Source organism: Macrotis lagotis, chromosome 5 (assembly GCF_037893015.1).
Source record: "Macrotis lagotis isolate mMagLag1 chromosome 5, bilby.v1.9.chrom.fasta, whole genome shotgun sequence".
Taxonomy (NCBI): Eukaryota; Metazoa; Chordata; class Mammalia; order Peramelemorphia; family Peramelidae; genus Macrotis; species Macrotis lagotis.
The window spans coordinates 261,070,143-261,097,767 of NC_133662.1; the positions used below are offsets into that span (position 1 = coordinate 261,070,143).

Below are 27,625 nucleotides of genomic sequence, written 5' to 3' on the forward strand. Positions count from 1 at the left end.
GCCTCCAAGATTAGAACCTAGAATGGTCCCTCACTGACAATGAAACTGTGCTAAGATGCAAGATTAAGGACTGGAAGGGATTTCTGACCATCTAAGCCAACTCTTTCCTTTTATAAAAGAGGAAACTGGGGCGGCTCGGTGGATAGAATGCCGGCCCTGGAGTCAGGGGGGCCTGAGTTCAAATTGGACCTCAGACACTTCATAACTACCTAGCTGTGTGACCTTGGGTAAGTCACTTAACCCATTGCCTTGCAAAAACCAAAAAATAAAAAAGTAAGAGGAAACTGAGGCCCAGGAGGTCATCTGCCCTGTCCAAGTTCACAAATACAGCAGGGATTGCCGTCCGGTGCCTTTCCCTCTCCCGGCAAGAAGACAGCAGGGTCTGCGGCACCCGAGCTGCGCGCGCTCCCGAGGGCTGTATCTGGGGGTGGGGGCGGCCCTGCCCCTGCTCGTCCTGCTCCTTGCGCCTGGGCAGATGTCGGGGCCCAGGAGGCTCCCCCACCGCGGCGCCCCTCGCTGAGCCCGGCGGGCCCGCGGCTCCCCCTCCGGGGAAGGGCGGGGAGATGCGGGACGAGGCCCCGCCCCGGCCCGCCCCGCCCACCAGGCCCCGCCCCGGCCCGGCCCCGGCTCCCCCCCCAAGGCCCTGCCCGCCCATGGATTTCCCATAGCGCCGGCCCCGCCCTACCCCGCCCCCGCCGGCCCCGCCCCGCCAGGCCCCTCCCTATGCCCCGCCCCCGGCGCCGGCCCGGCCCCGGCTCCCCCGGAAGGCCCTGCCCGCCCATGGAGTTCCCATAGCGCCGGCCCGCCCCGCCAGGCCCCGCCCCCGCCCGCCCCGCCAGGCCCCGCCCTCCAGGCCCCGCCCTCCAGGCCCCGCCCCGCCCGGCCCCGGCTCCCCCGGAAGGCCCTGCCCGCCCATGGATTTCCCATAGCGCCGGCCCCGCCCCGCCCCTGCCCGCCCCGCCCTCCAGGCCCCGCCCCCGGCCCCGCCCCCGCCCGGCCCGGCCCCGGCTCCCCCGGAAGGCCCTGCCCGCCCATGGATTTCCCATAGCGCCGGCCCCGCCCCGCCCCTCCAGGCCCCGCCCCGCCCCGCCAGGCCCCGCCAGGCCCCGCCCTCCAGGCCCCGCCCCGCCCGGCCCCGGCTCCCCCGGAAGGCCCTGCCCGCCCATGGATTTCACATAGCGCCGGCCCCGCCCCGCCCTCCAGGCCCCGCCCCGCCCCTCCAGGCCCCGCCCCGCCCCTCCAGGCCCCGCCCCCGCCCGCCCCGCCCCGCCCCCGCCCGGCCCGGCCCCGGCTCCCCCGGAAGGCCCTGCCCGCCCATGGATTTCACATAGCGCCGGCCCGGCCCGCCCGGCCCCCTCCCCCGGCGCCCAGCCGCGCCCCCCTCCCGGCCCGGGCCCGGCCCCCCCCCCGCGCCCCCCTCCCGGCCCGGGCCCCGGCCGCCCCGCGCCCCGCCATGGCGGCCCCGTGCTGCTGCCGCAAGGGGCCGGGGGCCGCGGGGCCCGAGGCGGCGGCGGCGGCGGCGGAGGCCGCGGCGGCCCCGGGCCCGGACGTGGCCTCGGCCGCCAGCTCGCGGCTCTTCCGCCTGCGCCACCTGCAGCTGGGGCTGGAGCTGCGGCCGGCCGCGCGGGAGCTGGCGGGCTGCCTGGTGCTGGAGCTGTGCGCGCTGCGGCCCGGGCCCCCCGCGCTCGTGCTCGACGCGCACCCCGCCCTGCGCCTGCACTCGGCCGCCTACCGGCCCGCCGCGCCCGGCCAGCCGCCCTGCGCCTTCGCCTTCGCGCCGGGCGCGCCCGGGCCCCCGGCCGGGCCGCCGCCGCCGCCGCTGCCCACCTTCCCCGGCGCGCCCGGGCCCTGCCGGCCGCTGCTCTTCCGGCTGGAGCCCTTCACGGACTACGGCTCGTCGCTGACCATCAGCCTGCCCGGCGCGCTGCCGCCGCACCAGCCCTTCCACATCGTGCTGCGCTACACCAGCAGCGACGCGCCCGCCGTGAGTGGGGTCCTGGGGGCGCGGGGCCGGGCCGGGCGCGGGAGCGGAGCGGGGCCGGGCCCCGGGGGCGCGAGCGGAGCGGAGCGGGGCCGGGCCCCGGGGGCGAGCGGAGCGGGGCCGGGCCCCGGGGGCGAGCGGAGCGGGGCCGGGCCCCGGGGGCGAGCGGAGCGGGGCCGGGCCGGGCCGGGCGGGGGAGCGGAGCGGGGCCGGGCCCCGGGGGCGCGAGCGGCGCGGAGCGGGGCCGGGCGGGGGAGGGGAGCCGGGCCCCAGGGGCCAGCGGAGCCGGGCCGGGCCTCCGGGTGGGGGGGCGAGCGGAGCGGGGCCGGGCTGGGCGGGGGAGGGGAGGGCCCAGGCCGCCCCTGCCGGGACTGGGGCCTTGGAGCCCCCCTGGCACATGGGGGATGGGTGGGGCGGCTGGCACCCGGGGAGACTGAGCCCGGAGTCCCTCCCGTGCTTCCTGCCAGCGATAGAGAGGGCCCGACAGATCTGGGGGCCCCTCTTCCCCCTCGCCCACCAGACACTGGATCCTCTACCCCGAGCTGGGCAGGCTGGTCGGGAAAGGGCAGATCTGTGAATCGCTAGAGCGTGAGTGCCAGCAAAGGCCGGGGCAGTGCTTTCGGGTGCCCACGGGGCCCCAGAGGCTATGTATGATCTGGCCCCCTCGGTTTACAGATGGGTTCAGACGGGGGACGTGTCCCAGGGGCATAGCAACACAGACCTAGAGCTTGAAGCTTCCTCAGAGGCCATGTAGTCTAACCCCCACTTTTACAGATGGGGAAACTGAGACCCTAGGAGGTGAAGTCAGCTGTTTAAGGTCAAAAAGGTAGGAAGCAACAGGTGGACCCAGTGTTCTTCACACCCTCTTGCACTGGACCGAAGGAGCCTTCTCATTTCACTCTGTGAAGGGGAATCTACATCTGAGGATGTTTGCAGCCAAGGCGTGGGTAGCCTGGTAGCGTCAGCCAGCAAATGAGACCAGGCATTTGTGTTGGGACACTCACGGCCCTCATCACTGTCACCAGCTGTGAATATAAGTGCGTCTGGAGAGGTGGGAGAGCCCCCTGCCCTTCCCTCCAATGGCCGGGCCAGGGCAGGATGCCCTGGGATCCATCAGTCCTCGGGCTGACCTCTGTGGACCGAGCCCTCCTTTCTGCTCTGCCGTGTCAGCCTCCAAGAGCCCAGAGCAATGGACAGTAAACTTGGTCAAATCAAGGTTGGGGGCAAATTGCACATTGAAATCTGAATTTAAAGAGGGAGGGAGGGAAGGAGAGGAGACAAGAATTTATATAGTGCTCGGGTCTACTAAGCACTTTGCACATATCTTCTCATTTAATCCTCATGCCCCTGGGAGATGGGGCCTATATTCATCCCTATTTTACTGTGGTGGAAACTGAGGCAAACAGGGGTTAAGTCACTTGTCCAGGAGCACAAAGCTAGAGAATACAGAGGTCGCATTTGAATTCAGCTATTGCAAACTCTGGGCCCAACTATTAATCAGATGTGCCACCTAAGACAGTGCCAACCTCAGAAAGTTTGAATCCTGCCTCAGATGCTTACTTTCATGGCCCTGGGAAATGCCTTGGTTTTCTTATCTGTAAAAGGATGGCATAAAACCTGCCAGCCTCAAAGGTCTCTTCTCCATCCTGACTGAGGAGCCTATGAAGACTCTCCTGCAATATTGTAGAATACAAGTTTGAGAACAAGGTGGTGTTTTTTTCTCCCCCCTTGGGGCATCTGTTAACATTTTTTCTTTAGTTTGACATGTGATGCAACATTGAGGAAGTTTGCTGCTAAGGAAACTCCCTTTACCAGCATACAACAGCATATTCTCCTCTTAGAACACTAGGAGAGTTAAGTGACTTGACCAGGGTCACACGGTCAGCATGTGTCTCACACCAGACTTGAACCTAGTGCTTTCAGGCTCCAGGATTGCTCTCCACTAGACTATAGCCCATGGGCCAAATCCGTGCACATAAACCTGAGTTTTCCATTTTAAAATCAGAACCATCCATTTAGAAAACAAAAGCCTTAAGCTTGAAATCTGTCCTCCTGACTCACTCATTTCCTAATTAGTCCTGAGCATCCCAGCCAGAGCTCTCCTGCAAGGCCAGTCCATTCCTTCTTCCTTGGGATAAAAAAAGGATTGTGGGCTTCTTGGCTAATCCAAGCTGCCTCTGTGTTTGGGCAGTGCCCAGCTCTGTGATACCGGGTGCTTCTGGCACTCCTGCTTGCCTGGCATGGACCAGCACAAAATGGGAGGAAGAATCTGGCTTTTCTTCCTTTAGGAAAGTGACCATGTATAATATACCTAAGACGCACCTTGTATAGTATTCTCTAGAAGCTAAAGGGCCCCAAAAACGATGGGCCTGGAGACCCTGGACCAAGAGAGCTTGTGAGCCCATTCTCCAGGCTTGATAAGGAGATACCTGGGACCAGGCAGATGCTCAAAACCCTTTGGGTAATCCATCACCTATAGGAAGAACTTGAGGTTGAAGTTCTCAGGGTCTTCTGGGAAGGCACAGGTCCATAGAGTCAGGTTTCTCAGTGGGTTTCTTGTTGCTATAGCAATAGAATGGTGGGGAGTGACTGATCCTCACCGGGACACCAGGAGCAGACTGGCATCTCAGGGATTGCCTCCAGATAAGGTCCGGTCTGCTTAAGGCTGGAAGTTTTCAGTCACTGTGTTAGGGGTTAGAGAAAAGGCATCGGCACACAGATCCTTCCTTCCTCACCCTTCCCGCCCCCCATTTCCTCCTGTTTACATTCATGGGAGCAAATTCACAGATCTATTAGCCAACCCAGAAACACCCATTAAGCCCTTGTGAGGAAGTGGAGAGTGTGGGGGCTGCTCAGACACAAGCCACAGGAAACAGTCCTGCCCTCAAGGAGCTTCCATTCTGCCCAACTATCAGTCAACCAAGAAGCATCTATGAAGCCCGTCTAGGTTCTGGTGGGCAGTTACAATGACAAAAACTGACCAGTTCCTGCCTTTAAGGGAGAATATTGTATTTAAAAAAATACAAAATCTGATACAAAATGATATAAAGTAAATTCATTTTTTTGATTGATATTGTATTTTATCTTTTCCAGTTACGTGTTATGTAAGTGTTTCAGTATTCATCCCCTTGCATATTTATAAGTTATATAGTTTTCTTCTACCCTCCCTTCTTCCTTACTCTCCCCCATCAGTGGCAAACAGTCTTGTGAATGTTGTCCATGAACATTTATGTTTAACATGTTTACATATTAGTCAATTGATGTAGGAGGAATTAGGACTAAGGAAAAGAAAGAAAACCATGGGATAGGAAGGAAAAACATAATTTTATTTGTTTGTTTGTTTATCTTTAAGGTTTTTGCAAGGCAAACGGGGTTAAATGGCTTGCCCGGGGCCACACAGCTAGGTCATTATTAAGTGTCTGAGGCCAGATGTGAAGTCAGGGACTCCTGACTCCAGGGCCGGTGCCTCTATCCACTGTGCCACCTAGCCACCCGAAAAACATAATTTTAAAAAATGAACATAGTGTGTTCATTCAGATTCTGTGGTTTGTTTTCTTTTTCCCCCAATCTGGATGTGGATGGCACCATCCACAACAGGTCTCCCAGGGCAATACAATGCAATTTCAAAAGAGAAACTGTTAGTAACTAAGGGAATCTGGAATACTTTGTTTAGGCAGATAAGACTAGAAGAGAAGGCCCAATTCAGAAATTTTACAAATAGGGAAACTGAGGTCCAGAAACTGGAATTGATTTGCCCAAGGTCACTAAGGGAATTGGGAAAGCTTTGTTTAGGCAGGTAAGTATGATAGAGTAGAAAGTCCAATGCTATAATTTTACAGATACGGAAACAGCTCCAGAGACCGGAATTGGTTTGTCACATGGCTAGCAAGCGTCAGAGCTGATAAAATTCCAGGTACTGGATAGCCCTGGGACCTAGCAGTAGTTTTTTCACTATTGGGCCCCTCATTTCTAGTGGATTCTTTACAGAAGACAAAGCTCAGCACTTCTTTCTCTTGGCTTCCAGGAGTTCATGTTTGCCCCTTCTGATAATTTGAAAAGATGCCCATGTCATGAGACACAGCCACGTGGCTGTCTGGGGTGTGTTTCAGGTTTCTTAGTTGCCACCACCCCCACTTTCTTTAGCTTGTCTTGGGCCCCACTCCCTCCTCACACCCAAAAGCAAGGGCTAGGTGGGGCTGCTGGCAGCCAGGCCTTCTGCCCAACCCTTCTATGACTCCGAAGGTTCCCTGGCACAAATCTGCAGCTCCTTCTCTGAGTCTTTCCGGGGAAGCCACTGAGACCTTTGGCTCCCTGAATTTGGATTGAGCGGAGGTTGTGGACCTCTTCCCTTTAGCCAACAATATGGTGCCTTGTTTATTGTTTTGTTTTTCCTTGAAAGTGGAAAAATTCCTCTCATTCCTAGAAGCCAAAGCACACGTGGCCAGCCTTTTTAAAGCAGAGCATTCCTTGCACTAAGGCTTGCTGGGACGGTTTGGCAGTACCAGGCCCTTGGTTTGTGCTAGCAGTAAGGGCTGGCACTACCCAGTATACATTTGACAGGCTCAAAATGTCCAGTAGTTTGTGCCAAGCCAAACTGAGCCAGAGCTACTGTCCTGTCTGGCTAGTCCTGCTTCAGTATACCAGAGACAATAGAAATGGCCCTGGAAGTGACAGAGGTTTTTTCGGTAGGGAGGACTGTACAGAATGGTGGGGATATTAGAGACTGCTGATTTCATGACTCACTCTCCTCCCGAAATCATGTGGCGTAACTTCTGTCTAAAATAATGTCAGTAGGAAAGGAGAGAAAGTGCCCCACATGCTTGGAAACAGTAGGGACCTCATAGATGAGCTGGTTGCCTTGTTCACTGTTTCCAGAGGCAGCCCATTTCCACTTAGACAGCTCTGATTGTTGGAATTTTTTTTCCTTTTTCTTTCCAGTATATCAGACCTCTGACATACTGAATCTGCAAGCCTACTCAGATCCCTGGATCTTTTTCAAATTTCCATCTCATCGTATTTTTCATTAGGATGGCATGAGAAATTAGGAAATGCTTTGAAAAAGCCTAGATAGACTTCCTAATTTCCCATATTTAAAAAGCTAATAAAGTTAGTCTGGCATGTCCTGGCCTTGCTTGATTAGGCCATGTTATTTGTAGTCACAATTTCCATTTCTAAATATTCACCAACCATCCTTCTACAAAGAAATTCTAGAATGTTTCCAGTATTTGAAGTCAACCTCAATGAACTATACTTGGCAGACTCCATTTTTCTCCTTTTTTTTTTTAAATTGTTACCTTAACTTTGCCTTGTGACTCTTTGTCGATCCTCCATGATCTTTTTTAAGGTTACTGACTCAACAATAGTACTGTCAGTTTTTTCAGTAACCTAAGATTTCATTCCCATGGACCTGGCGCCCTGAACTCATTAAGGGAAGCTAGATGCTCCCTTTCTGGCTTTCTATTCATCTTGAACATTACCTCCTTATTATCGATTTTTGTCTGTCCTTCCTGTTAGGGAGAATAGAAGCAAATCATGAATTGAGCAGGTCTGTCTTCTCCTCTTCCTCAGTCATCATTGTCCTTTCCATCCTGAGCATCCAGTCCTCCTTGAATCCTCCCCCTTTCCCCAATATAGCTCAAGAACCACTCCCCCCATCCACTCCCTTGATGTTATTAATTTTTTTTTTAGGTTTTTGCAAGGCAAATGGGGTTAAGTGGCTTGCCCAAGGCCACACTGCTAAGTAATTATTAAGTGTCTGAGGCTGGGTTTGAACCCAGGTACTCCTGCCTCCAGGGCCGGTGCTCTATCCACTGCGCCACCTAGCCGCCCCTGTTATTAATTTTCTTCACCAAACTTCTGCCTCTGTTATGGACCCTCGATTCTTTCTCTTATCAATTTCATTTACTTATTTCTTTGAACAGATGAAAAGTGAAAACAAATCACAAAATGATTACCTACTCTGACCTGAGAGTGAACAGATAATTGAGATCCTCAATCACTGCTCTGTTATGCCTCCGTTCCATCCAGGCTTGTGATTGGTTTCCTCAGCTCCTCTATTTTCCTATTTATTCCCAGCTGGTCTGTAATATATTCCATTAACAATAGCAGAGCTAGCCCTTTCTCTCTTAATCTTCATCTGACTGTTCTCCATGTTGCTTCTCTTCCTCAGTTTCTGAACTTTTTCCATGAGTAGATTTTCAGTGTTATTCCATGGATTGTAAAGAGTCCACTATGTGGCGGGTAGACACTCTGTTAGGTATTGGGAATGCCAAGATGAGAGGGGGGAGGGGAGGGAGGGATGAGAACCAATCTTTGTGCTCCAGGAACTCACCCCTCTCCTGATGGGGGAAAGTTATGTAAAATATGTGCACAAACAAATATATGAGGAAAATTGAGGGAAGGGAGAACACTACCAGTGGGGAAGGTCAGGAAAGGGAGCACTGCAAATGGGGAAGGTCAGGGAAGGGAGCACTACCAGCGGGGAAGGTCAGGGAAGGGAACACTACCAGCGGGGAAGGTCAGGGAAGGGAGAACACTACCAGCGGGGAAGGTCAGAGAAGGGAACACTACCAGCGGGGAAGGTCAGGGAAGGGAACACTACGAGCGGGGAAGGTCAGGGAAGGGAACACTACCAGCAGGGAAGGTCAGGGAAGGGAACACTACCAGCAGGGAAGGTCAGGGAAGGGAACACTACCAGCGGGGAAGGTCAGGGAAGGGAACACTACCAGCGGGGAAGGTCAGGGAAGGGAACACTACCAGCGGGGAAGGTCAGGGAAGGGAACACTACGAGCGGGGAAGGTCAGGGAAGGGAACACTACCAGCGGGGAAGGTCAGGGAAGGGAACACTACCAGCGGGGAAGGTCAGGGAAGGGAACACTACGAGCGGGGAAGGGAGCACTACGAGCGGGGAAGGTCAGGGAAGGGAACACTACCAGCGGGGAAGGTCAGGGAAGGGAACACTACCAGCAGGGAAGGTCAGGGAAGGGAACACTACAAGCAGGGAAGGGAACACTACCAGCAGGGAAGGTCAGGGAAGGGAACACTACCAGCGGGGAAGGTCAGGGAAGGGAACACTACCAGCGGGGAAGGTCAGGGAAGGGAGCACTACCAGCGGGGAAGGTCAGGGAAGGGAACACTACCAGCGGGGAAGGTCAGGGAAGGGAACACTACCAGCGGGGAAGGTCAGGGAAGGGAGCACTACCAGCGGGGAAGGTCAGGGAAGGGAGCACTACCAGCGGGGAAGGTCAGGGAAGGGAGCACTACCAGCGGGGAAGGTCAGGGAAGGGAACACTACCAGCGGGGAAGGTCAGGGAAGGGAACACTACCAGCGGGGAAGGTCAGGGAAGGGAACACTACCAGCGGGGAAGGTCAGGGAAGGGAACACTACGAGCGGGGAAGGTCAGGGAAGGGAACACTACCAGCGGGGAAGGTCAGGGAAGGGAGCACTACCAGTGGGGGGGAAGGCAGGGGAAAGGAGTATCAGGGAGAGGCCAGGGAAAGCTTCTCCAAGGAAATGCTTCTGAGAAGAGTGTGTGTGTGTGTGTGTGTGTGAGAGAGAGAGAGAGAGGAGAGAGAGAGAGAGAGAGAGAGAGAGAGAGAGAGAGAGAGAGAGAGAGAGAGAGAGAGAGAAGATATAGGAATGGTGTGGTTGCTGGACAACTCCTAGTTCAGCTTGGCAGCTTGGTTAAGATATAGCATTCATGGAAGGGTACAATATGGAGTGTGGGTGGGAACCAGGTGATGGAGATCTTTCACTAGCTATAGGGTGCCTGATGGGAATTTCTTAGACAGTAGAGGGACGTGGTCAGACCTGTGCCTCAAGTAGATTCTTTTATTGATTAGAGAGGGAAGAGGATGGTAGCAGGGAGACCAGTTAGGAGACTGTTTTAGGCCAGCAGTGATAACGGTTCAGTGAGGGTCGTGGCCTTGTGAGTGCAGAGAAGGGGAATAGACATAAGAAAAGATGGACTGTGGATGGTGGAGTTCCCAGGTAATATGACTAAAGGTTTAAATAAGAATAGGTTTAAAGTTAGAAGGAACACTGGGGGTAGAGCCCTCTCATTAGAATTTGGAATTTGGAAACTGAAGCACAAAGGTTGAAGTGACTTGTCCAGGTCTCCACAGTCGGTACGTGTCTGAGGTGGGATTTGAACCTGGGTCAACCTTGTGTCAAGGCTAGAGCTCTTCCTGCTATTCCTTGCTGATTGTAGAATTGATGAGATAGAGAAGCCATTGAGGAAGAAATTGTGAAGATTGACTTCAAGGTTTTGAACTGGGTGGCTGCGAGGGTAGCGGTGCCCTTCACAGAAATGGGGGAGCCTGGCAGGGGTGGGTGTAGCAGAGAACATTGCGAGTTCTGTTTTGGGTTAGGTTTGTTGGCGATACATGTGGGACATGCAAAAAGAGCACTATCCTCCCCCCCACAACAGTTAGGCTGCATTCTTAGAGTTTGGCAGAGAGAGTAGATCGAATGTGGTGGGCACAGAGGTCCAGTTTGAATCCATGGGAGCTCACAAGATTTCAGAGAGAGGAGAGAAAGAGGGAAATGATCAAATGAAAGAAGCAAAGCCCAGAATGCCCTTGCTAAGGTGGCAGGAGATGGATGATGAACCAGCAGGACAAGAAAGGGAGGTCAGACGTAAGAAGGAAAACAAGGGAAAGCAGTGCCCAGGATACAAACCAGTCCTTCAGAGGAAGAAGTCCCAGAGAGGTCAAGGAAAATGAAGACTGAGGAAAAAGCTATCAGAAAAATTAATGAGGGAGTGAGATCTAGGGAAGAGGGAGAAGGGACCATGGCAATCTTTTTCTTTCTTTTTAAAATTTTTTTATTTAAGGCAATGAGTTTAAGTGACTTGCCTAAGGTCACACAACTAGGCAATTATTAAGTGTCTGAGGCTAGATTTGAACTCAGGTCCTCCGGACTCCAGGGCTGGTGCTCTATCCACTGTGTCCCCTAGCTGCCCATGGCAATCTTTTTCTAAGAGAATAATGGAGAATTGGATGGATGGGGGTGGGGGGCATAAAGTAAAGAAGAAGGTCATTGACTGATAGTCTGAGCTTGGGGGGGAGGCATTGGCGTCTTGAGGAAAGGAGGAACGCTTCGAATAGCTCGCTACAGGGCTTGGATGGAGTCAGTCAGTGAAAAAGAAGAATGTACCTTTTGTCACACAGCAGTAAAGGATGATCTGAGATCAGGTTACATGAATTTATATTCTGATCAGCACAGATTTGTTGCTTCCTCTGGCAGTGAAGAGAAAGAAATGAGAGAGTATTCCTGGATGGGCTGGCCCAGACCAAAGAGTTAGAAAGCCAGGGGCCCAGGCACCTAAAAGCTGTGGAACCCGGCACCGGTGACTTAACCTCTCTCTTCTTCAGTTTCCTTAACCATAATATGAGGGCTTAGACTGGATGGATTCCAAGAGTTTTTCCAGGTCTCAATCTATTCTTAAATGATGCTATGAGCTGAGAAGATGTTTGACCCTAGTGCTTATGTGGTATTGATTTGGGGTATGATGCCAGGAGACGGAGGTAAGTCTGGAGGATGGTGTATGTTGGAACTAGGCCATTCCATCTCGGTGAGAGTGATGACATTTTGTGTCTTTCCAGTGGAAGAGAATTCAGCACTCAGATTTTTAAAAAAGTGAATGTTAAAATAAAGAATACATTTATTTTAAAATAAATGTGTATATGGTTATGCATATACACATACATACATACGTGTGTGTGTGTATGTGTGTGTGTGTGATATACAATAAAGGGGGGGAAAGTAAAGGCCAGAATAAGAAGAATGAATTGGGGGGAGCAGGACCAAAAATTGCAGTCATTACAGAGAATCAGCTTAGGAGAAGCAGAGGGGGGAACTGAAGCCAAACTCTAAGCTGAAATAGAGATTTACTGGAGGTGACACAGTCCTGGTGACTGCTGAGGACAGCTGAACGAGAGGGAAGCTGTGAGGAATGATGGATCAGGAGGCCAAGAGAATTGGGAGCTCATCAATTTGGATAGAAATGGCTTGGTGAGAGAGGGCTGGCAGGAATTGAGAAAGGAGGGAAAGAGAATGACCTAGGGGCCTCTGGATCCTAGGCATGAAGCTTTCAAGTGGCTGACATGGACAGATGGTCTGAGCCTCAGAGGAGGAGAGGTTGCTAAGTGATGGTGTCCGGGGGGGAGGGTCTGGAAGGGGCAAGAAAGAACAAGAAGACAGCCAAGTCTTCTTCCTGGCTCAGTGTGTCCAGAGACCTTGGAGAAGGAGCATCGAATATTGAGGATGGCAGCTAGGGATTCATTGTCTTAAGGAAGGACCTCGTTTTCTTCAGACTGCGAAGATTATGGGAGGAATCAGAAAAGAGGAGATTGAAGATGCGTGCACACACACACACACACACACAGTTTCCCCCTTTATAAATTCTGTTCCTTATTTTTCAGATTGATTTCTTGTTTTTACATCATCTTGATTCCCTATTTCCTCTGCTCCCAGTCATTCCTTATAATAAAAATAGCCAACATTCAGAGAAAGCCCTAAGGTTGCAGAGCATTTTATAATTATCATTTCATTTTATTCTACCACAACTTTGAGAGGTAGGTGCTATTTTACAGATGAGGAAACCGAGGCAGAAAGGCAAAAAGATTTCCCCAGGGTCACAAACTTAGTAAGTATTCGAGGCTGGATTTGAATCCAAGTCTTTTGGACTCCCCATCCTGTGCTCTATCCACTGATAAAGTCAGCCAAATTGAAAACAAAAAAGAAAAAGAAGGGGGGGCACAATTCAATCCATTCACACATCAGTCAAGGCTTATATTATATGCAGTGATCTGCATCCATAGTTCCTGACCCCCTGGAAATGGAGAAGAGAACTGAGATACCTTTCCTTTGGGGTCAAGCTTGATCAGTAGATGTATTCAGTTTTGATTTTTTTGGTTGTTTCTCTTTACGTTGGGTATCTCCTTTTCTTGGTTCCATGTACTTTGTGTGAGTTCATATAAGCCTTGACATGCCGCTCCCTGTTCTGCATATTTTTTGTTCCTTGAAGCCCAGTGATATCCCTTCACACCCTGTTGTAGCCGTCCAGTCATTGGGCATGGCCTTTGTTCCTAATTCTTCACTTGCACAAAAAGTGGTGCTAATGATATTTTGTTTTATATATGGGATTCTTTTTTATTCAATCTTTGACCTCCTTGGGTACAAGCCCCGTGCAGTGCCTGTGTGTCAAAGGAGGAGGCCTTTTCCTCACTTTCTCAGCAGAACGCTGCATTGCTTTTCAGAATTGTGTATTAGCCATAAGTGAGCATGCTCGCCTTTCCACAGCCCCTCCAACATGCACCATTCATTTGGTTTGTATTTTGCTTATTATCTGTGATTTGTAGCAGTCTTTGAAAGCACAGATCTGGTCCACATTTATTAGCTATTGCCTGAGACATGATTCAGTCATAATAGCTTTCATCACATCGTGTCTCTGTGATGTGTCTAAATTTACCTACGAGGTCATCTTCCTCCTTACTCATCTCTCACAGTTTGGTGGAGACATTTGAGACCATGGGTTTGATTGTTGGTTCCCCCTCATAAATTTTCCCTCTTGCGAGTTGCTGGGTAAAATCTACTTCTCTTCTTCCTCCCACATTGTTAACTACTCTCTGGTACTGAGCTTGGAAATATAAATAGATTGTTTCACCCTTCCTCCAGCCCTTTCAGCTGAAAGCCACCTTAGGGAGGCAGTGGGATTCAGGGGACCTGAGATAAGACCTCCTCTTTGCTATTTGGTGCTGGGACTCTCTTGGGCAACCCCTGTCCTCCTTCTCTGAGTCTGAAGTGTTGGCTTTGATGATCTCTGAGGGTTCTTCCTGCTTTAAAGCTATTTTCTTGTATAAGCCTGGACAAATCACTCGCCCCATTATGGACCTCAGCTTCTTATTGAGGTACAGTCGTTTTTCAGTTGTTTCTGCCTCTCTGTGATCCCATTTGGGGTTTTCTTGGCAGCATTGCTAAAGGGAATTGTCATTTCTTTCTCTAGCTCATTTTCGAGATGAAGAAATTAAGGCAAACAAGATTAGGTGACTTGCCTAGAGACACACAGGTAGGAAGTATCTGAGGCCAGATCTGAACTCAGGAAGATGAGACTTATTGACTATAGATCCAGTGCTCTTTTTCCCTGCCAACCACTGCCAGACCTCAGTTTACTTGTTTGTGAAGGGAAAGGGGATGAACTAGATTAACGAAAGTTCTTCCAGCTCCAAAGTAGTGATCCTCTGATTGGATTTCCTAAATGCCAGATACAGCCTTTCCTTCCACCCCTTGAGAGATGCTTCCAGCCCTGGCTAGAGGCTTGTTTTTCCTGTGGTTTAAGCTGTTTCCTATTTTTTCTATTAATTTTTATTGAATTGTACAATGTTTCTGTTAATCTTGCTTCCCTCCCCCACCCCCACCCCCTACAGAAGGCAATCTGATAGTCTTTACATGGTTTCCATGCTATACATTGTTCAAAATAGAATGTGTTGAGAGAAAATTCATATCCTAAAGGCAAAACTAAAATATAAGAGATAGCAAAATTACATAATAGGATCACTTTTTTAAAAAAGTGGTCTTTGTTTAAACTCCATGATCCTTTCTCTGAATCCAGATGGTATTCTCCATCGCAGATAGCCCCAAATTGTGCCTTATTATTGCATTGGTGGAATGAGCAAGTCCATTGACGTTGGTCATCAAACCCCAATGTTCTGGTTCTACTCATCTTGCTCATAAGCTGTCTCATATTAATAGGAGAGAAAGGAGGGAGAGAAGGGGCCCAGTTCAGCTGGGGTGAAGGGCAGGGATCTAAGTTGGTTTAAAAGGTGGACTAAGGGGAGTATTATCAGGGGATTAGCATGGATTTAGAATTGGAAAGGACATTTGAGTTCATCTGGCTCATCCCATGCTTTATGTTATGGAGGAGGAAACTGAGGCACAAAGGCAGGAAGGGACTTGCTTATAATAGCACTGCAGATAAGGAGCAGAGCTGGGATTTGAACCCAAGTCCTGGACCCCATGTCCTCCATTTGAGAGAGACTGGGATTCTTTAGGGTCAGTATGGAAGGACAACATCCACGGCCCCCAACTTTGGGGAGTAGGGGGGCCCCCTTGAACAGCAGAATGTTTCAGGCACCATGGGCTCTGTTGGCATTTTGATGTCTGTTTGAGAAAAGTCATGATGACAGAATGAGTTCGGGGTGCTTTCCAACGCGTGGGTATTTTAGTCACCACAGCGGCCTCTGGGGAGCTGTGACAAACAACTGTACAGAGGAGACCGCTCTGCCTTCGGCAGTCTGCAGAAGCACTGTTTACTTATTTATTTGACTGAGTCATATGGCGTATTTGGTTGAAGCTAAATAAAGATGAAAAGAACAATGCCTGCCTGCTGCCCTGATGCCCATCGAGTTCTTGGCTCTCTTGTCCTCCCTCCCTTCTTCCTCTGGATTCTTCAGCCCCATGCGCAGGAGCAGAGAGGAGCAAAGAAAACTTGGTCTACCCCAAGACAGAAGAAAGGAAAGCAGTCTGGGTGAGGGCAGAAATGGACATTTGAGACAGTGACTGGATGGAAGAGATGGCCATCATCCATGGCAAAGGATGGAAGGATAGGGACAGGGGTTTAGGATTTCCTTATCTAGGAAATTCCCACAGGAGGAATCTCCCTCCACCAGGGCAGGGGAGTACCTTCCCTGTGGCTTATACCCTTGGAGAGTTAGCCATTTAGGGGCAGCTAGGTGGCACATTGGATAGAGCACCAGTCCTGGAGTCAGGAGAACCTGAATTCAAATCTGGCCTCAGACACTTAATTACCTAGCAGTGTGACCTTGGGCAAGCCACTTAACCACATTGTCTTGCAAACCCCCCAGAGAGAGAGAGTGTGTGTTAGTCATGCAGAGCACTTAGAGGTTATGGCTTGCCAAGGATCTCACAACCAGTAAGTTTAGGGGCAGAAATTGAACTTTGGGCCTCTGGGTTCTGAGGCTGACTCTATTTGTTAGTCTGTAGTTGTGTGTATGTGTGTGTGTGTGTGTGTGTGTGTGTGTGTGTGTGTGCGCGCGCGCACGCGCATGTGCATGCACATAAATAAAAAAAATGAGATTCGAGGGCAGGAAATAAGGCCAAGGTCATTGGATCATGGGTTGTGGAGAGGTTGGAAGTTTGGGAGAGAAAAAGGAAACTCAGTCCTGGGATGCCCTTCTAGGTAATAGTGAGGAATAAGAACTCTGCCCAGTTCCTCCTGACTTCTTTTGGGTCCTTCCATCCTCTGAAGTGACCTTGCTTTTCCTTTTGTGTCTGTGCACAGTATTTCCATCCCTGAGAGAATGAGAGAAGGGATTCTCTTCTTTGTATCTTTGTATCTCCCTTGTATTATAAAACTCTCCTGGGATTGAATTGAACGAACACTGAGAGACAAAGGGGGTTAGTGACATTTCTAAGGAGAGTGTATGTCATAAATGGCAGGAGACAGAAGGCCTTGGACCAGGCCTGGGGTTAAGACTGACCTGAGTGGAGAGATCCATCTCTGTCCTCTGAAGAAGATGATGACCTGGAAGGAGAGGAAGTTAGAGTCCAGGATTTTATACACAACTGTCCTGGGATGTTAGTGGGGTAACTAGGTGGCTCAATGGATAGTTCTGGGGTTGAGTCAGAGAGACCTGAGTTCAAATTTAGCTTCAGACACTAGCTGTATGACTTTGGACAAATCACTTAACCTCTGCCTCAGTTTTCTCAACTGTCAAATGAAGATAATTAAAATAGCTCAAATGAGATCATATTTTAAAGTGCCTGCAATCAATCCATCCACCATCCACCCACACCAAGGGCCTACTGTATGCTAGCGCAGAGAGAATGTTACACCCTAATTGGGAAGATAGCAGACAAACCCATATAGACAAGTATCCATATAGAAGAGAAGCAGGAAATGACTAAGAGGGGAAGATCCTGGAATTAAGGGGCCTTGGGGAAGGCATACAGAAGGCACTTAATAAGTGCTTCTCCTCTCTCCCTCCCCTTTCGTACATAAATGGGAGCAGGGGCTTCGTCTTCGGGCTTCTGCAGGAGATGAGCAAATGTGACATTAGACAAAAATCATGTCTATTTTAGACTTGTGTAGCTAGCTGTTCCAAACCCGCAGTGACGTCCCCCTGGAGTTTCCAAGACAAGACTCCCCTAATTCCATCCCTTTACCTAGAGGAGAATATTGAATACTTTCCATACTGTCACTCCCATTTCTTTTCATTTAGAACCAAGTAAAGTATTTTGTTGTTTTTTTCTTTTTCCTTTTTTTTTTTTTTTTTGGCAAGACAATGGGGTTAAGTGGCTTGCCCAAGGCCACACAGCTAGGTCATTATTAAGTATCTGAGGCCAGGTCCTCCTGACTCCAGGGCCGGTGCTCTATCCACTGCGCCACCTAGCCACCCCCTCAAATAAAGTATTTTGAATATCTTTAAAAAAAAGAACTAGGACAAACCCAGAGGTCATGGATTGAGAGTAAACATGATTTACGTACACACACACACACACACACACACACACACACCCCGCCAGCTGGTAGGCAGCAGGGATTGCTTTACTTCTGTCTGGGTGTTCTCAGTAGTGTCGCTCGGACCCGCCACATAGTAGGTATCTGTGGCCCTGGGCAGAATTTGGGGAGGAAGCAACAGTGGCCTGGAATGGATCTTGGAAGGTGATGGGCGAGCTAAGCTTAGAAGTGAAGAAGCAGAGCTTTTCTGGGGGTCATGCAGCTTGGTCAGCTCCGCCATAGGCTGGGGCCAGGTTGTGCGGGACTTTGAAGCCAAACCCAAGTTTGTTTATATTGGCTCTTGAGCTGTGATCTTTGATCTTGGTTTTGTGGCCTTTGGATGGCCGCCCTGCCTTAGCCTACCCTGCACCCTACCTGGGGGGAACCCGCTCTCAGGGCTCTCCTTCCCCAATCCTCACCTTTCTCTGATGCTTCCATCCAGTGGAGCCTGGCCCCTCTTTCTTTGTTCCTAAGCCCTTCCCTGGTCTCCTCCTTCCCCCTAGAGCCCCTCTGGCTGTTTAGGCTGAAACCCTGGTTTCTCTGTCAGGAACAACTCTTCTCATGCTTTCCCTCCTGGCACCTGGGGCCTTTGAGGTCCCCCAGGTGCCCCCAGCCCTGGCCCCAGTCTCCTCTCAGCTTCCCTCTGCTCCGGGAAGTAGTTGCCACTCTTAAAAGGAGGGCCGGGTCTGGAACTCATGAGGTACCGGTAATTTATTAAAGGGCATCCCTCTCATTGCCTACTTGGCTCCCACTTGCTCCCAAGCCTTTTCTACTTTCTATTTAACTGGCCACATTTCTCTCCCTCTCATCTTTCCTATTCCCTGAGATGGAGCCTGAAAAACCTCTGATGCCTCAGGATTGCCACAATCCATCCAATGCCTACCTTCTGCCTTTATCCTTACAAACCATTTTAATTGAAATGTTTTTTCATTTCCAAATATATCACTCCTCCACTCTCACTTAGCAAGCCATCACTTGTAACAAAGGATGAAAAAGAAAGAAGGAAAAAGCAAAAAGCATTTTAACAAAATGAATCACTCCATTCATTGAGTGGGACAGTGTATGCCTCATTCTCTCTCTGTAGACCTCCACCTCTGCAAAGAGGGAGATAAAGTTCTCGTTTCTGCTTTGGGAACAAACTTAGTGAATATTAATTATCCGATGTTCACTTTTTGAGGAGAAATGTTCTTCCCATTTATATCCTCGTCTTTGTGTACAGTTAGTGATTGTTCCAAGCATTCATTTATTATTTGTAATAGGCTGTGGAGACACAGAGACAAGAGAGAAAGAGGCCCAGCCCTCAGGGAGCTTATGTTCTATTGACAGAAATACCACTTAGGCTTAAGTTGGATATTATTTAAACAATTCTTAATTATGATTCTTCCTAGGCCCGGCCTGTCAAAAGCATCCAAACAGTCCTTGTGATGGAGGCTCATTGAGCCAGGTAGCCATCCCTTGGTTTAAGGGAGGTGAGACCGAGGCACCACAGTCAGGTGCTGGAAGGAAATCCAGTTCTCCCTCCGGTTGTGTGGGGCCATTCTGTCTCCCCTTCCTCCTGGGGAATCTCAAGGGAATTCGAGAATGACAGAAATCGATTTGGGAAAACCCCATTCCATGATATTCTTTTGGCTTCTAGATACTAAGCAAGGTCTTGGCCTCCCATGTCTCTGCCCCCAGCTCTGGGTCCAGCCCTTGCTTGTGACAGGCAGGTGCTATTTGTGATTTGAAGGCTGGATGCCTAATCCCGGAGCTGGCTTGGGTAGCAGTTAGTGTTGGTCTGTTTCCCGGCAGCAGCATCCTGAATGCTAAGGCCTCACTGACCTGGGCTGATGGGACACCCTGGATGTACCTGTCTTCTGGCCTCCTGCTTCCTCAGCTTGGCTGGTACCTAGACCATTTTCTCCTGATAACAAACTATGCTGAGGCTGGTGTTTTACGCAGTCCAGGTTCTGGTTAGGATTCTTCTTTCCCCCGGCTCCAACACTCCAGTCATTTTCTTGGTTCAAAGAACAAACTTGGGTGAGGTGAGCTCCTTGGAGTAGCCTTGCCTAGTAGAGTGGCCAGAGCAGTAGCTCATCTCTTCCCTCTGACATTATTAATATGACAGATGCCCATCCTCTGACTAGACCCTCTTCTTCCTCTTCAATCTCTTTGTTTTTTTCTTTGAAAGGCAGTGGGATTAAGTGACTTGCCTAAGGTCACACAGCTAGATAATTATTAAGTGTCTGAATCCATGTTTGAACTCAGATCCTCCTGACTCCAGGGCCGGCGCATTGGGTAGAGCTGCCCCTTTCCTCTTCAGTCTTGTCACATCTAATTGTTGCTTGAGCCAATAGTGTCAAACTCTAATAGAATGGGTTAGCCCTAGTGACGTAGAAAATCACAAACTCACATTATCTGTGCTTGTTTTATGTTAGTTATTTTGTTCATTTTAATTTTAATTTGTTAATTAATGTTCATCTGGTTTTGGCTGAGCAACAGTTTGGGCAATTCTGACTTTGAGCCCTTCTAGTTATTTCCAGGATTGTCAGAAGAATCTGAGAAATCTACTTTGCCACAGGTCAAAGGATCACAATTCAGACACTGTCTTATCATAGCTCTAAAAGATTTTCCCTTTTATTTATATTATTGTGGCCCCCAACCCTTCCAACATAGATGGTGCCGCTCGTTTACATTGTATGACATCAGGGTAAGCCATAGTTTTATTGATTTATCAATAAAGAAATGGTTATAGCTTGAAGCCAACCTAATCAATAGTTTTATCGATTTATTGATAAATAAATGTGTATTGAATGGAGTGAAGCCAACTGAATTGATGGTTTGCAGGAAGTACATGGTAACCCTTGAGAGGCCTGGGGATGCTCTGGGGCGCTGGAAATCATGAGCCGCCCCAGTGCGACTGGGTATTTTTTGTTTGGTATACATCTGACGGATGCTCTAGGTTCTTGGGATTAAAGGTTTAGAGATGGGAGGAACCTTTGAAGTGTCTTAGTTCTTGTTTTAGAGGAAGAAACTGAGGCTCAGACGTCACATGACTTGGCCAGGGAGGGAGGGACAGGGTCCTCTAGCTCCGCCTTGTTGGGGAGGGGGCTGTGCCTCAGGCCCTGTGATGTGGAGACATACACCTTGGTTGGGCCTCTCTTGACGACCGAAGTTTCTTACCTCAAAGCCTCCCTGTGCCTCAGGCTTCTCACCTGTAAAGTGGGATTTCTGACAAACCTGTCCGTCCACTTTCTCAGGCATCTCCTGTGAGAGGGATGGTTCCCTTGTTTGGGAAGTCAGATGATCTGAAAGGACTTGGGAGGGTCCGAATGAAGGAATTAAGAGCAGGCCTGTAGAAATGGTCCTAGAGAGCAGACACCCTGCTGAGGATACCAAATGGAATGGCATGGAAAAATTCTTCCCCTCCCTTCTCCCACCCTCTCCTGTACCTGCGCAGGCCTTCTGTCCTTGGTTGCTCCGTCTGCCCAGTCGCATGGGGATACTTCTCCCTCTCCCACCCTCCTTTGACATTTCTGTCTCTCTAGGCTCTCTCCCGCTTACCAGGCACCTTCTAGAGCAGCCCTAGGGAATGTGGGAGCTTTTCCTCTCTTTTTTTTTTTTTGCGCAAGGCATATGGGGTTAAGTGGCTTGCCCAAGGCCACACAGCTGGGTAATTATTGAGTGTCTGAGACTGGATTTGAACCCAGGTCCTCCTGACTCCAAGGCCGGTGCTTTCTCCACTGCTCCACCTAGCCGCCCCTTTTCCTCTCATTTTAAAGAAGAGTCTGAGGCTCAGGTGATCGGTCAGAAGCAGCACAGCTGGTGATGCTTGGTCACTTCTGACACTCGGACTTGGATCTCCCAGTCCAAGATAAACATTCAGGAGGTTGGAAAAGCGGACGTGTCGTCATGGGGATTGGGTCTCGAGCGCTGGACCTGATCTGTGCGGGGTACTCCCAGGGGAGCTGGCTCTTCTTTTGCGCTTCCTGGTTTTAGACTATTGTTAGCTCATGGGGTGGTGACTTGGCCAGGGCCACCCAGCGTTGGGCTGTTGACACCAAGGCCAGCTGGCTCACTATATCGTATTGCTCTTCCTATCGCCTGAACACCACAATTCCATAAGGCAGCATTTCTTGTCCTCCTGTTACTGAAAGGAAACTGAGGCTTAGTGAAGTAATCTGTATCAACAGGATGCAGAATGTCTCAGATCAAGAGGCAGAAGAGTCCTCAGTCCGTCTAGTCCAACCCTGTTCATTTTCCAGATGAAGAGATTATCCAAGGTCACACACACGTTAGTTAAATGAATGGTGTGGGCTTTGACGGGGCTCTGGCTCCCAGTGCTGTGTGAACAGGCCCCAGCCAAGATGGATCTTTGGCAGATGCCCCCAGAGACCTGTGTGACAGACCCTGACCTTGTCTTTCTCCCTGCCTCCTGTCACCCCCAGATCTGGTGGCTGGATCCCGAGCTGACCTATAGCAATTCCAAGCCATTCGTCTTCACCCAGGGCCACTCCGTGTGCAACCGCTCCTTCTTCCCCTGTTTTGACACGCCCGCGGTGAAGTGCACTTACTCTGCAACGGTCAAGGTGAGTCCTGCTTGCCCCTCTCTGGGGTGGGAGGGGGGTTGGTGGGGGCTGTTCGGCTAGTTTACCTGGGGCACCTCTGGAAGGTGAGGACAGCCTCTTTCTTTCCTAAAGAGCAGGGGCAGGAATGTCTGGCTCTCTGACTGTATAAGGCCCAAGAAATCATTTGGTCTGGTACTGCCAAGGCTACCACAAGTGGTACTTGAAATTCAAAAATCTAGGAGGTTTTTAGGGGTGAATCAATTAAATATTTGAGCAAATAGTGCAGGCTAACTTTTAAGTTTTGGCCCTTGGCAGAAGTCTATGGCTCCCCACCCCTGCTATAGAGCAGGCCCACAGTTCATTTGGTCTTCTGGTCTGAAGCCTAGACCTGGACAGGCCTCATTTGGTCATGTGGCCCAAACTCATCATTTTACAGAGGAGGAACTTGAAAAGGAAGGTGACCTGGATGGTGGCATCCTGGGTTTGGCAGCTTCTCAGGGCAGGGTCGGTGGGGAATCGTCTCCTTGACCTCCCTCGTTTTACAGTCGGGTCTGAGACCCTGAGAAGGGAAGTGAATCTTATCCGTAGCTCAAAGGGACCTAGAAGGATCTAGTCCAGTTCTGCTATTTTAGAGAGCAAATGTGGCATCCTAGGGTGACTTTCCCAAGATCACCGAGGCGATCTGCTGTAAGTAGCACAGTTGAGCTTTGTATTTACTAAGTGGCAAGTGGACCAGGTACCATAAGACAAAAATGAACATAATCCCTGCCCACAGGGAACTTGGACCCAGATTAGAAAACCCAAAATTGACACAGAGGTTGTATAGAAGGGCAAAGGCACTCCCAGCTGGCAGCCAGTCAAGACAGTTTCCTGTAGGAGAGGGTGTTGCCAGAGCTGTTCTTGAGGGGAGGCAGAGGGGAGGAGGGAGGGCATTCCAGGAAGGAGACCCAGCCTGGGCAAAGTCACCGAGGCTGGAGGCAGTGTTGAAGGAAGCAGCAGCCGGGTTAGCTTTTCTGGAATGGAGACTGTGCAAAGGGTTGTGATAGGAACTAAGACTGCATTGGAGGGCCAGGCTTTAGAGGGAGATCTTGGCACATCTTTGGGGAGTCTGCCTTAGTTCCTTTTATATACCCATTGCTCACCTGTCCCATCTCCTCCCCAGGTCTGTGGGGTCAGTCCCTGGACATTGCATCTTTAGCTTCCCAAGGGCCCCAGAGCCAGAAGGTTCCCTGGAACAGAAGTTTCTTGCTAACCCCCCAAAACAACCTGCCTTGAGACCTCCTCTTTCCCCACAGATGCACCTTCATTGTTTCTGTCAAATTCCCCCCCTGCCATATAATGTCTGAACCCAAAGGATATCAGCTCCCTTCAACCACCATCTACCTGCCCTTTTCCTATGTTGAATATCCTTCTTGGGCCCCAGCTGCCCAGGAACTTGGGGTCAACTCTGGGGCCTCTGCCAAGAGGGGCCTTACTGGATGCCTGCCAGTGGCTGCTGTTCTGATGCTCTGGGCCAGCCCTGGATGCTCACCTGGTTTTGTCTTCCAGGCTCCTGCTGGGGTCCAGGTGCTGATGAGTGCCACCCAAAGTGCCTACCTGGAGAAGGAAGGCGTTTACCAGTTTCACATGGAGTATCCAGTGCCTGCCTACCTGGTGGCTCTGGTGGCAGGAGAGCTTGTGCCAGCCGACATTGGGCCCCGGTGAGAGATTCTTCCAGATTGTGGAATGGAGGCTCAGAGCCTAAGAGCTGGAAGGGACTTAAGAGGTCATTCAGTTCGATAACCTCATTTTACAGAGGAGGAAACTGAGGCTGGGATGAGGGTGGGAAATCCTTGCCCCGGGTCACATGGGGATAAATAGCTGAAGTCCTGGGACATATTTAGAGAAGGAAGGAATTTTCAAGGTCATTCAGTCATTTTACAAATGAGAAAACTAAAGCTAGTGATCCCCCCCCCCCCCCAATTAACTTTTGGTGACCTGTTGTCCACCATTTCTTTATATCAGCTTGGGCGAAATGGAGAGAGTACTGGATGTAGAGCTGGGGGAAATAAGATCCTGAGTTTGGATCCTGCTCAGGCACTTAGGAGCAGTGTGACCATTAGCAAGTCATAACCACTGTGGGCTTCAGTTTCCTCATCTGTAAAATGGGAGAGCAGAAATTGGCAGCCTCTGAGATGCCAGTTCTGGCCTCCTGCCATCCTTTTTGCCTCATCAGGAGACCAAGGCTGGAGTGTGGGGCAGTGGGCCCTGCTTTGCCTAAAACCTGGGAAGGGGGAAATCTCTCTAGGAGAGCAGCCTCAGGGAAGACCAGGGAGGAAGAGAAGTGTCTCTTGATTTTTAGACCTTCCCTCTTTGGAGTGACTTCAAATACAGGCAGCCAGGCATCCTGGGGGATCAGCCTCTTGGAGGGGATGGTTTCTACTCCCTGAGAGGCAACATTATCTCTTTTCTCTCTTTCATAAATGGGGAGCATCGGGTCAGAAGGGAAAGAGGGGTGGGTAGAGAGGATGGGCTGGGGAGAGGATGGTAGAGCCTTCCAGCTGGCTCTCCTAGATTAACCCGTTGCCCTGGGCCTCTGAACACTGGGCTTCTTTCCTTTCCCTGGTGCCAAAACATTCTCAATTTTTCCTGTTGTCCTTTTCAAGATTTGCCTAAGCTGACAAGTCCTGTCCCCCAAGGGCCTCATTCCTTTTTATTTCCAAAGTGACAGTGAGCTGTTTTATCATCAAACAGCCTGTGCCAGTCACTTCCCTAGAGGGGAGGGCACTTAGTTTTTCCTGGAAACAAATGGGCATTGTTAATAGAGGCCCTAACTAGTGGCTGACTGGGAAGCCCAGTGGGTTCTCTTGGGCCATGGTCCCTGGCCTGGGGCCAGCCCTACCCACTAGACAGTTCTAGCTGCAGGATGAGTGATCGGTACCTAAGGGGAAACAGGAAGGATGGCAGTGATGCAGGGATTTATATAGGGCTTGGAGGAGGAGGCATAGAGAACCAGGAGAGGCCTGGCTCGAGAGCTGCTTCTGAATACCCACTGGCTGTGTGACTGGCCAAGTCACCGAAATTCTCAGTGTTCTCGGCAACTCTGAGGCTGTAGAAGGTGATGACCTGCCTTGGTAGAGGGGCCTTCCTCGTCTGACAGTGCGCTGTAGCAGTGATAAAGCCTCTCCCTCTTAAAGGTCTAGAAGGTTCCTTAGATCCACAAGCCAACCCTAGAGAGTTGGCAAGTGACCGGTTTTTAAAATACCATTGTCATCTTTAGCTTTTTCTCACCTCCACTACTCTTCCCTTCCCAGAACCCCCCACCCTTCCTTTAGAACCAAAAAGGAAAAGAACTCTGCCATTGAATGCTATAGCTCCCCACCTCTGCTAAGAAGGGGAGAGGTGTCTTCTTGTATTTGGGTCCAAGGATGCTTTCATCCTCATTTTGCCCGAGGGAATAGAATCTCTTAAGAGGTCAATGGTCTCAGTCCTTGGCCACAGGACCAGCTGGGCTCTGAGGGAGGTTCTGAACCCGGGCTTCTCTTGGGAGATCTTTTGGCTCTTCTGGGGAAACTCGCAGAGGCAACTTTCCATCAGACTGGGTGTGTGACTTCAAATCTTGCTGTTGTTTCCTGGCAGGAGCAGAGTGTGGGCCGAGCCATGTCTGTTGTCAACGGCCACCAGCAAACTCTCTGGGCTGGTGGAACAGTGGCTGAGCATAGCAGAGAAGCTCTATGGGCCCTACCTGTGGGGCAGGTGAGCAGGAGGGGCAGAGGGGAAGGGGTACCCAGTGGGGAACAGGGGAGGGACTCCTCCATCATGCACCCAAAGCAGGGGAGCTTTCTCTTCAGGAGACTAGCTGCCCAAAGTCAATGAAGCATTATTCTTTTTATCTAAAAGTTCATCTTAATGGACAGGTTTTGTTTTGCTCTCGCCTCCGTTTCCCATTCTACTCTTCTTCCCTCACCCTCTGTGAGAACTCTCACTTATCGCGCCAAATTTGAAGAACGATAACTAGGAAAACGCAGTCGCACATCCCGAACCTGCCCTTGTCTGTTGTGTTCCACACCCACAGTCTCCCACCTCTTCAAAATAGACGGGGAGGAGCATTCTCATCTCTCTTTTTGGGGATCAACTTGGTCACAGATTCAACAAAGCATTTATTAGGCACCTACGAGTGTGGGGCCCTGTATCAACCTCTGGGGGAAGTACCAAGATGAGGCAAAGAGAAGTGTGCCTCCTGCCCAAGAGGAGGGTAGGGTACAGGCCTGGGGAGCTCCAGAATGCCTTTGAGCTTCAGAACAGGGCTCTGTGAGCTTGGAGGAGTAATAATAGCTCACATTTACAGAGCCCCTACTGTGATAAGCATTGGGAGGCTGGGAGTGTTATCATCCCCACTGAACAGCTGAGGAAACTGAGATAGAAAGGGGTGAAGTGACTTGCTCAGGGTCACAAAGATAGTAAGAAGAGATTTGAGCTTGGGTCTCCCTGATGGCAGACCAGGAGGACTTCCTGCTGCACTACCTAGCTTGGAGCTTCTGGGGCAAGCATCCTGCCCGAGGAAGCCTTTGTGAGTGGCTCCTGGGCTGAGATTTCCTTCTGTCATGATGACGTGGTGTTCAGAATGATATCCTCTTTCTTTCCTCCAGGTATGATATCGTCTTCCTCCCCCCCTCTTTCCCAATTGTGGCGATGGAGAACCCCTGCTTGACCTTCATCATCTCCTCCATCCTGGAGAGTGATGAGTTCCTCATCATTGACATCATCCACGAAGTGGCTCACAGCTGGTTTGGCAACGCAGTCACCAATGCCACATGGGAGGAGATGTGGCTGAGCGAGGGGCTGGCCACCTACGCTCAACGTCGCATCACCACTGAGACCTATGGTATGACTCCCCAGGCACTGGCGGGAGGAGACATCATGGATATGGGCCTTCTCTCTTCCCCAGAGATCATCCCCAGGCAGGCCCTGCTCCTTCCACTCACTCAGCCTCTGGGGACGTATTGAACCTACCCACCAGGCTAGCACCTGATGGGGTGGAGGGGAGACCCTAGATCAGATCAGGCCCCTCTGCTAGCAGCCTGCTCCAGGGTTTGGAGATTGTGTGTGGTTTTTTTTTTTTAAAAAAAACATTTTAATTTATCATTAAGTTATTTTTAACATTCTTTTCTTTTTAAATGTGGAGTTCCAAATTCTCTCCTTCCCTCTCACATCCACTGAGAGGGAAAGCAACATGAGACCAATTATCCACTTGAAATTATGGAAAACATTTCTGTGTTGGCCATTGATGGGCTTTTTACTGTCTCCAGCCTCCACACAGTCCTCACAACTGACCAGGTCTGATCAGGTCACTTTGCTCAAGAAACCTCAGTGACTCCCAGCTACCTTTGGGATCAAAATAGATTCCTCTGTTTGGCCTTGAAGTCCTTGGTGAACTGGCTCCAGTCTGTCTTTCAAGCTTTATTGGTCTTTGGTATAACATGTTCTGGCCCTAGAGGTCATTCCCCATAGGCATCCCATCGTCGGACCTTTGCACAGGCTGGACCCCCTGCCTGAAATGTCCTTCCTCCTCTGGCTGTACCTCAATTTTCTCACTT

General features: G+C 50.6%; 1 protein-coding gene across 1 annotated transcript in view; it reads left to right on the plus strand.

The window, feature by feature from the left end:
- The first annotated feature begins 1,453 nt into the window (after positions 1-1,453).
- The window catches only part of RNPEPL1 (arginyl aminopeptidase like 1), a 31,924-nt gene continuing 5,752 nt past the window's right edge, over positions 1,454-27,625 (plus strand). The window contains exons 1-5 of the mRNA XM_074189639.1: positions 1,454-1,984; positions 21,930-22,070; positions 23,598-23,749; positions 25,668-25,784; positions 26,678-26,913. Coding sequence (XP_074045740.1) covers positions 1,454-1,984; positions 21,930-22,070; positions 23,598-23,749; positions 25,668-25,784; positions 26,678-26,913 — 1,177 coding nt within the window. The remainder of the gene's footprint in view (positions 1,985-21,929; positions 22,071-23,597; positions 23,750-25,667; positions 25,785-26,677; positions 26,914-27,625) is intronic.